At 65.9% G+C, this 9,880-nt stretch overlaps 1 protein-coding gene across 2 annotated transcripts in view; it reads right to left on the bottom strand.

Moving 5' to 3' along the window:
- Positions 1–256: 256 nt before the first annotated feature.
- The window catches only part of ADGRB1 (adhesion G protein-coupled receptor B1), a 104,985-nt gene continuing 95,361 nt past the window's right edge, over positions 257–9,880 (bottom strand). Inside the window, exons 25-31 of one of the 2 annotated variants that reach the window (XM_064384662.1) lie at positions 8,279–8,374; positions 6,092–6,131; positions 5,264–5,398; positions 2,853–3,559; positions 1,764–1,799; positions 1,507–1,614; positions 257–1,036 (exon numbers count right to left, since the gene is read on the bottom strand). In XM_064384662.1, the coding sequence (XP_064240732.1) occupies positions 839–1,036; positions 1,507–1,614; positions 1,764–1,799; positions 2,853–3,559; positions 5,264–5,398; positions 6,092–6,131; positions 8,279–8,374 (1,320 nt within the window). In that variant the 3' untranslated portion in view covers positions 257–838. The remainder of the gene's footprint in view (positions 1,037–1,506; positions 1,615–1,763; positions 1,800–2,852; positions 3,560–5,263; positions 5,399–6,091; positions 6,132–8,278; positions 8,375–9,880) is intronic. The other variant, XM_064384663.1, reaches the window with a different exon arrangement.

Genomic DNA, 9,880 nt, shown 5'->3' with positions numbered 1-9,880 from the left:
CTTGGGAGCCACACCGCTGGCCTAGGAGGCCCAGGGCAAGTCAGGAGCTATAGGGCCCACCTGGCCTCCTGGCCCGGGAATGAGGGGACACCAGGGCCAGGCAGGGAATTTCACCCCAAAAGCCAGGGCTGGGCCAGGGCACCGGGCCACACAGGACTTCACTCCAACACCCAGGGCACCGGGTCCCACGGGAGACTTCAGCAGCCAGGGCTGGGCCAGGGCACGGGGCTGCACAGAAGGGCACACAGACAGGATGTGGGTTTTTAGTTCTTTTTATTGAAGAAAAGAAAAGGAGAGAAAAAATAGATTCCCCCCTGCTTCTTCCTGGAAGGGGCTCAGTCCTGCCCCTGGGGGCCTCGAGGGTGGGAGGGCTGTGCTCTCCACCTGGTCTAGGAGGGGCCTGGGGCCCTGGAAGGGGTTGGGGGCTGGCTGCTTCCCAAGGGATGGGGGTGTTTAAAAAACGGTGCCAGGCCGGCCGGGCCAAGCAGGCTGGTCCTCCGCAGCAGGAGCTCAGGCGGGCATCCTGGGACGCTGGCTGCACCGGGCCTGTCCACGGCCCACAGCTGCCCGCCCACCTGCCCGCCGGGCCTTGCCCGAGGAGGGCAGAGTCTGAGGCACCTTTCCGATGCCCTGTGCCCGCTGGCCGGGCCGCCTCCTGTCCTGCATCTGGCTCTGGTCCCAGCACTGCGGGCCCTGTGCCTGGCCGCTGTCCGAGCGCCCTGAGGCCGGGGTGCGGGCCTGGCCCGCCGCCCGCGAGCGTGTCTGTGCCCGTCTGCGGCAGGAGCGGGCGGAGCGGCGTCCCTCCTCCATGCCCAGTGTGTGGCCGCCGCCCACCCGCTCAGACCTCGGTCTGGAGGTCGATGATGTCCTGGCCCACCAGCGGGATCGTGGCGCCCGACCGCTCCCACTCCACGCTGCGAAGCTCCAGCGGTGACGGCTGCAGAGGCTCCAGCTCCTTCTTCACCCACGTGGGCGTCCCGTGGGCTTTCCGGAGGCTCTCCCAGGGCCGCTTGTTGGGTGTCTGCTGCTTTTCTGGCTGCTGGGTGGCCCGGTGGTGCAGGAGAGATGGGGCCCGGAGGGAGAGCCAGGAGCAGGCAGACACGAATCAGTGAGGAAGGGACGGGAGGTGGGGGACAGGGGACAGGGGAGGCTGGCAGGGGAAGGGCCCAGAACAGAGCGGGGCGGTGGCAGGGGCAGACTCTGCCCAGTCTTGGCAGAGGCTGCAACCCCCACGATCAGGTCAGGCTAAGGGGTCCCTGCAAAGAGGGCAGCCTGGAGGCACCACCCCAATCTGGACCCACGGGCTTAGGAGCAGGCTTGTGACTGCTCAGCTCCAGCATGGCCACGGCCGCCAGAGTCCGGCATGGCAGGGTCAGGCTGGCCGCCAAAGGAATGAATGAATGAATGAATGGCGACTGAGAGGATGAGTGGGCGGAGCCAGGGAAGAAGGGAGACAGTGGCCTGGCCTCAGGGCTCTCCCCGCCCTGCCCCCCTGGCCCTCCAGACCTTGCTCTCCGGGCCCAGCACCTCCTTGTCCTTCTCCACTGCATGCTGCAGCTTCCGGTTCAGGTCCTGGAACATGTCCTGGTGCCGCTTCCGGGTGTGCATGATCTTCTGCAGGGGCCTGGGCGGTGAGTCCTGGGCCAGGAGGAGGCCACAGGCCCCGCCACCCCCACCCCTGGCTCCCGGGGAGCCCCTGGCCGTGTGGGGGGCTCACAGCACGTCCAGCCCCAAGTGTTTGGGGAGGGGACACCAGGACTCACCTCAAAGTCCAGCTCCGCATAGCGTGACTTCCGCCGCTGCAGGGAGAAGGAGTTCGTGACCATTCGCTGAGGGTCCCTAAAATCTCCTGTCAAGTTCACGCCTCTCCCTGCCTGAGACTGAGGACACGAGGGACCCGCTCACCCCACGCCTGTCTTCAGGGACCAGGCCAGACCTGGGGGACATGCCTGGGGGTGCAGTGCCCGCTGCTTCCCATGTAGGCTGCCCCTTCCGTTGAGACACTGAGGACCCGGGTGGGAGGTCAGGACAGAGGGCGGGGCTGCCAGGGCCACAGAGCTAGTCTGTAGCCCCGGCCCCAATGACAGTGGTGGGCTAGAGAGCATGTCCCAGGCCACTCCCATCCTGCATCAGTCTGAGGTCTCTGAGAGCCAGGTGAACCTGCAGAAGCCCTGACCCTCCCACTCTCCCAGCTCAGATGGGCCTGCCTGCCCCCAGGACCGTCCCCCACCCGAGGCAGCTCCCTCAGCCATGCGCTTGGCGTCAGGGGGCAGCACCAGGGCTGGGCTGGGGTGTGCAGCTCTCCTGCCCGGGAGACACTCCCCAGGGTCAAGGAGACCAGAACTCGGGGCCACATGGCTGGATCCCGACAGAGAACTCAGGGAGTCAGGGCAGCATCGCCAGAGGCCAGGAGCCAGGTGGTGGGAGCGTATCCCGTGGGAGGGCTGCCTCTGACACCACATCCTGCGGGTCGAGGGAGCCCGGCTCAGCGGCAGGCTCCAGGCAGACCAAGGCAGGGGCATGCGGCCAGCCTGTCCGGGCTGGATTAGTGACTCTGCTAGGTGCAGGCCCCGCTCCGTAGTCCAGACTGTGGGTCCCCGAACCCCTCTCAAATGCGGTGAGACCACCCTGCCAGGCTTAGAGCGGGGGCCACATGACAGACATACACAGCACTTGCGCTGCAAGCTCACGGTCACAGGGGCCCAGCAGGGTTGGGGGTGGGGTGCCACTGGGAGGCGGAGCCTGGCACAGCCCAGCCCGCTGATGGCCTGGGGTCCCACCCAGCAGGGGCAACCTGGCTGCTGCAGCCCGTCCTCGCTGGCTGGCGTGCGGCCCACCCCTGCCCCCCTCACCTCCAGCGAGCTCACGGACAAGGTGGTGACATTCTCGTTCTTGGTGCTGGGACCTGCACTGGGTCCCGGATGGGCCGCGGGCTCCCCGGGCTCCCCCAGGCTGGGGGGTGCAGGTTCCAGACTGGGTGGCGGGGGCAAGGGCTGCTGCGGAGGCGGGGGTGGTGGGGGCGGGGGCGGTGGGGGCTGGGTAGTGGGTGCCTCGGGGGGCCCGCCGCTGGGGGGCTGGCGTGAGGGCGGGCTTCGGGCGGGGAGGCCAGCGTCGGGCGCCGTGCTGAGGTGGATGAGGCGCGTCTGCGGCATCTGGTCGATGTGGATGCTGTACTTGGCCTCCTCCTTGGGCTTGGGCCGCAGCGTGGCCGTGGCCGTGGGCAGGATCACGTAGCTCGTGTCCAGAGCCTTCTCCTGGGCCCGGCTCAGCTCCGAGTCCAGCTTCTTGAAGATGTCCCCGTCACCGACGAAGGAGGACTTCGGTGCCTTGTCCCTCTTGAGGGTCAGCGAGTGGTTGGGGAAGTCGGGCAGGGGCCCGCCAGGGTAGCGGGGCGAGCCGTGGAGGTGCAGCTTGGACACGTTGGCCGGTAGGCTGTTGAAGTTGGTGGGCGGCCCCTTGGCGTGGGCCAGCTTCAGCTTCTCCTCCTCTGGCAGGGACGGCCGCTTCAGTGTGCCCGTGATGGTGGCGGTGCGGCAGGCCGCGATGTCCTTGTTCAGCACTGCAGGGGCCGCGGGGAGACAGGTGTGGGGGACACAGGTGTGGGAGTGAGGATGGCGGGGGATGGTCCCGGCGGGAGAGGGGCCCCAGTCTGACCTGTGAGGCCACCACCTCCTGGGAGACCCTGGCCAGGTCCCACTGGGTCGCGATCTGAGGGCCGACTGCAGGTGCCACCTACCCGTGCCTGGCACTATGGTCCCCAGGGTTCCTATGTCCTCAGATGAGGCTGCCAGGCAGGGTGGCCCTCTCTGCCATCCCCCAAGAAGACAAATGGTTGTCACCCACACACTGCCCTCCTCAGCGCCAAAAAGAGCAGGCGAGGGCGGCCTCGAGCCCAGAAGCACAGGGACATGGCAGAACGGCCTGTTCTTGTGACACAGCCCAGCCAGTCCTGCAGTGCTCCCAACACCCACGGCCCTGGGCCTGGTGTGATCAGGGGCCGAGTGGGGGTCCCAGCGGTACCGAGTGCAGCTTCGAGGCCCTGGCCTCCCTCGCAGCCCTTCCTGCATCGCTGACCCAGGGCCACGGGCCTCTGCCTGCTCCCCACTCCGTCCTGGGGGCCTCCTGGTCCCTGGAGAGATCCCACACCCGGACACCTCTTGCTTCTGTCTGCTCAGCTGCAGCGGCCCAGCCACCCTGATCTCCAGTTTGCCCCCCGACCTCCTGCCAGTGAATCTAGCCCCCACTTGCTGGCGGAGAGCCCCAAGGTGACCCCGGCCCAGCCGCCTGCCCCCTACCAGAGGGGTGCCTGCCCTCCACACCCCTCCTCTCTCCAAGCCCCAGTCTCCAAACATCCAGACCCCGGGGCCCTTCCTGGGAAGCCTGGCCTGCCCCATGCCCTGCCCCGTGCAGGCTGGCAGATGGGTGCCCCCTGCCACTAGCAGCCCTAGGTGCCTATGTTCACCAGCTGCTCCCTTCAGCCACTTCACCAGTCACACGGGCCCTAGGGTCACCCACACCCCCTGAGCTGTCTAGCCAGGGGTCACTCACTCTGCTAAACACATCCCTCCCATTCCCCTCAGAGCCCATCAGGCCACGCTCCTGGGGCTGTCCTGTCCGCCACCTCCGACGGCAATGCCCTGTGCCCACCTTCAGTCCCACCCCTCCCCTCGTGTCCACCCAAGAGCGGCCCACCATCGTCCCCACCAGCTCCCATGCCCCACCCAGAGGGCCCTGGTGTTCTCAGGACACATGCTCCCAAGGCCGCCCCACCCCACACAGACCCTGAGGCTCCCAACCTCCCACACACCTCCCGCTTTGCCCCACAAGGCAGAACGGGCGCCCGGCACGTGAGGAGTCTGCGCGCCTCCCTCCCATGTGCCCAGCTTGGGGCAGAATAAAAGCCGAGCTCCCCCCAGGCCCAGGACCCGCACTGGCGCCCCGCCCACCTCCCCCTCCGAGGAAGCTCCTGGGCACTCAGCACCAGTTGCTCACGGTGCACCCACTAGCTGCATGCGATCCAGAAGGTGCCGCAGCCAGGGCACGAATGAGAAGGAATCAGAGGCCCAGAGAAGCCCACACACACCAAAGCCACTGAGGTCCCAAGCACTGGGGTCACCTCTAGGGGAGGTTGTGGGGCTGGATAGGGGAAACCTCAAGGGGGCAGAAGGCACTTTCTGTCCAGCTCCCGTTCAGCCCAGCCCTGATGTCACCTCCTCCGGGAAGCCCTCCAGGGGCCCAACTGGCAGCAGCACACACTCCCCACCTGGGGCTGTCCCAGCTCCTCTGCCAGGGCTGTCTCTAGAGAAGGTGCTCCTCAAATATCTAAATGACCAGAGGGAGCACGGTCCATTGGCCTCTCCACAGCCCAGAAAGCCACCGCCTGGCACTGCCTCAGGACCTGGTTCACAGAACAGTGACGGGGACAGAAACAGACCCTTGCAGTCTGATGCTTGGGGCTGGGTGGTGGAGCTTCCTTTATTGGGCAGTCATTCTCTTTTTGCACTTGGTTCCAGGAAGCTCAGCACTGGCCTCAGGCTCCATGGCGGGTCCTTCTCCCTGCCTTCCTCTTGCTGCCCATTGTCCCCCTAGCTTGAAAGCTCCACCCACTTCTGCCCCTGCTGGGACTGGCAATGAGGAAATGAGGGTGGCACAGAACACATGTGCTGGAGGGGGGCAGGCAGGAGGGGGCGGGCAGAATGTGGGTGGGGGAGGGGCAGTAAGGGTGGGGCTGTGCTTCTCGCTGGGGCCAGGACGGAGGGAGAGGAGATGCCAGGTGGGCAGGGGAGGCAGCCAGGGGCTTCACGGGCACCTGAGCAGGAGAGTCCTGGAAGCTTCTGATCGTGCCCCATGGACCCTCCTTTGGCCTCAGGGAGTAGGTGGGGTGAGAGGCACAGGGGCCAAGGCCGCTGCCCCAGCTAGATCCCCAGGGCGGTCCCCTGGGGCCCAGTGGGCCTGACCGTAAGGCTGGGTGTGGGTGGGGGTGGCAGGGGTGGACCGGATGGGTGATGTGGGTGATGCAGAAACAGAGGCATGGCGTGGGGACGTGCAGGGGGCCGGGCCGGCACTGTCCTCTCACCTGTCGGGCGCTCACCTGATCTACAGGCCAGGTCCACGTCCTTCTCAAAGTCGGTCTGCGGGACAGAGATGGCGGGACCCGGTGAGCGACTCCCCTGGAGTGGGGGCGTGTGCGCGTGCGCAGAGCACTCAGGAGGGCCCCCGCCCACACCCACAGCCCAGGGCCCGTGTGGCGACCGCGCCCCCCTACGCACTTGCCTGTGTCCGTGCGTTTGTATCTCTGGGTGGATGTGTGTGAGGGTCAGGAGGCGTACGTGTTTATGGATACATCTCTGTGTAAGTGGGTAAATGCATGTCCCTGTGTTTACGTGTGGATTCGTTTTGTGTTTGTAAACGTGACAGATGAGTCTGAGTGTTCTGTGTATGTGTTTCTGTGGTTGTGCCTGTTTGTGTGATACACACATGCTCTCTCCAAGGCATCCAGGGAGATGCTGACCTACTGCCTCCTCTGGCCTGGTCCCTTCCCCGAGGCCTCAGGAACGGCCTTGGGCCTGCGGCACCAGAACTCTCCCCGTTGGTCCCCGCATCCCTCAAAGGGGGCCCCATGCCAGGGCCTGCCGAGGGAGAGGCAGTCGGGGGTGACTAACATGGAATTCGGGGCCAAGGCTGGCAGCACCTACCACCCTCGAGCAGCCACATGAGGCTGGCAGCTGGGGAGGCAGCAGTGGGTGGCCCAGGCCTGGGGCTGTCCTTCTCCAGGGCCCTGGGGCTCCAGGGGACAGGCCAGCCCTTCACTGAAAACCTGGAGGTTCCTTCCCTGCACATGCAGGAGTCGGGTTGGCTGAAGACAACAAAATCTTCCCTCTGGGGTCAGAGGCCAGGCCAGGAGAAAACCGGGGGACGGGGAAGCCGTGTCCCAAAGTGACAAGGTAGCCGCTGGCGGTACCTGCTCCCTGCCCGATGGAGACGCTGTGGCACAGAGCAGTGAGGGGCCTGCCTGGATGTCACCCAAGAGCCAAGGTGGCCGTCTCTCACCGAAAGACCTCACCCTCACCTGGGGGCGGGACATGCCTTCTACCCAACCCCTGCCTGTGAGCCTCGAGAGTGCCGTAAGGTGGCCGGGCACCCCGAGGACCCAACTCTGTGCCAGCCGTGCAGAGTTCACCGGGGCTCGGCCTAGGCCCAAATGGGTGGCCCGATGGGGCAAGGGTCAGGGAGGACTCCCTGGAGGGGACGTGTGGGAGTGCACGGGGTGGAGGCATGTGTGAAGGACTCGGGCAGGAGCAGGTCCAGCTGAGGACCAGGCCAGGGCTTGGATATTGTCCCGAGGCCTGGAGGGTGGACGGGGGCCTGGCTCTACCCCCTGTGCCAGCCCCAGCTGCTGAGGCAGGTGGGGATGGGGGCAGAGCTGGAGACTAGAAGAAGCCCACCTTGGCCTGGCTGAGCCGCAGGGCACGGACTGCGGAGAAAGAACTGAGGCTGAGGAGCGGAGGTGGAGGTTCCATGAGGGGCTGTGGAGGGTCTTACATAGGAGCCCACCCCTTGGGCCGCCCTCCCAGAACCTGTGCATGTCCTGGGAGCTCTGTGCTGTAGAGGACTGGCCATAGGCACAGGTGGCAGGGCGGGGGGCGGGGGCGGGGAGGCGGTGTGTGCAGAGCACAGGGCTGAAGACACCAGGATGGGCAGGAGGAGGGCAGAGAGCCCAGAGAGAGGGTAGGGAGGACGGCCAGTGGCCACAAGGAAGGGAAGGCTCACCACCCCTGCAGGGGCTGACACCTGGGCAGCACCTGAGAGCGCCAGGGAGGCAGCGGGTGGGACACGCAGGGTGCGAGCAGGGGATGGGCAGGCTGAGTAGGACCTGCAGGTGGCAGCTGAGCAGGACAGTCCTGGGTGGAGGACAGACGGCAATGAGGGTGGGCCTGGGACGTGTAAGGATGAGGCACCTTGAGATGAGGACTGGGATGCTCCGAGGGTGGTGTCCCACCAGACAGGCGCTGCTGCCAGCAGGGTTGAGTGTGGGGTGGACGCCAGCCTCCACTGAGACCCCTAAACTCATCAGCTCAGCTCTTCCCACCTGGAAACCCTAGACCAGGGGTTCCACTCGGCGAGCCTCAGTTTCCCCAACTGCACACTGGGTTCAGAGCTCCTTCCAACAGGGCTGCTGGGGCCTAGGGGAGCTTGGGGCACAGTAAGGTTCTGGAGGCATGGGGTGGGGGGTACAAGGTGGGTGGGGCAGCCTGAGTCCCCAGGCCCCAAGTCCTACCATGAGCTGGGCGTGGCCGTTCTGGAAGGAGCCCCCCGAGTCCCCGTTGCCCTCCTCCTGCCGGTCAACCACACGGCATTTCACAGCGTCCTGGACCTGGGGAGGGAGAGCCGAGCATCTCAGTGGCAGCCACGCCCCACCCTGCACGCCCCAACCCTGCGCCAGGGCCAGATCAGATGAGCAGCATATGGAGGAGGAATGGGCGTCTTGGAAAGGGCAGGGGCCCCTCGGCGGTGGTCTACAGGGTCATGACCCTCTGGGTGGAGAAGGGGAAACGAGACCCCGGAGCGGGGAAGAGCCTACCCCTCTCCTGTCTGGGATTCTCTCTACAGAGCTCAGCCCCTGAGAGCAACTGCAGGTCCTGGGTCAGTCCGCCAGCAAGCACCTGCCCAGACCTGCAAGGCCGAAGATGTCCCAGGCCTGGCCGCGTCTCCGGCAGCCTCAACGTCGCTGCCTCCTCCGAGCAGGTGGAAAGCCTGGCCCTCACTGCCCTGCCCTGGGAGTGTCCACCGGGGGTGTGGGGTGCTGTGCCAGGGACCGAGATCTGCCTCTCCCCACAGCCACCCCACTGGGAGCGACACACTGTCAAGGGGGGTTTCGCCCTTCACGGCCACCCACTCTTCGGGGGGACACTGGTGACGATGGCAGTGGGCTCCATAGGAGGGGCTGTATGGGAAGACCTACTCAGCGGCCAGCACACGGCTTATGGACAGGGAGCTTCAAGGAGGTAAGACCGGTTATCCGGGGACGTCATCCCAGAATGTCCACTGTCTCTCCCGAGGCTGGCAGCCACCTGCTGGCTGCTCTGGGCAGTGCACTGACACTCCACTGGTAACAGCATATAAAGGGAATCCTTGGTTGGGGGTGGGGGTGAAAGCACAAAGGCTTCCTGGAGGAGGTGTCCAAACAGAAGTTGGCAGAGGTGGAAAGAAGATAAGCTGGGGCTCCTGGCTTCCAGGCACCCACCTACCCACCCACTCACCCACGGACCTGCAGCCCCATTCCCTCACCCAGTGCTCTGCTTCATGCTGCTGGGGGCTGAGCACATCCAGCCCAGCACTCCTCTTATCAGGCAGATGGAGACCACGGACCAGAAACAGCAAGAGAACTGTCTATGGCCACACAGCCAGTCAGAGGCAAGGCCAGTCCTGGGAGCCAAGGTCTCGGTGGCCTCTGACCCACGGACACAAGCTAAGGACTACAGGCCGCCACGGCAGGTGTGCCTTCCTGCCATCCTCTCCTCACGGGCCTGCCCCACAAACGCCTGCTGAGCCCCTACTGTGTGCCTGGTCCCGCAGGCGGGTAGGGAAGTGCTCCGTGGGTGTGCAGAGGAGCTGGGGCTCCCCAAGGCCTTCCGGGACCCTCTCCAGGAACGCCCAAGCCAGCCTCAGCCCAGGAGGCCCTGGCTTCATGGCCAGACGAGGGACTGACCTGCCCACCTGCAGGAGTGTCCCAGGTCACTGGGCCGGCCAGGCTGCCTGGCATGGCCTCCACCTGGCCCCGCCTCCTCAGCATGCCATGCAGCCCTGGCCACCACCCCTGAGGCTGAGGGCCTGGGTAGGGCTGGATGCCCCTTGCTACCAGGCCCAGGTGAGAGCCCTC

The sequence above is a fragment of the Aotus nancymaae genome, unplaced genomic scaffold (genome assembly GCF_030222135.1).
Source record: "Aotus nancymaae isolate 86718 unplaced genomic scaffold, 86718_ANA_hifiasm-v0.15.2.pri h1tg000036l, whole genome shotgun sequence".
Taxonomy (NCBI): domain Eukaryota; kingdom Metazoa; phylum Chordata; class Mammalia; order Primates; family Aotidae; genus Aotus; species Aotus nancymaae.
Note: the sequence above shows the minus strand (reverse complement) of the source record. Positions and strands in the feature narration are given on the sequence as shown.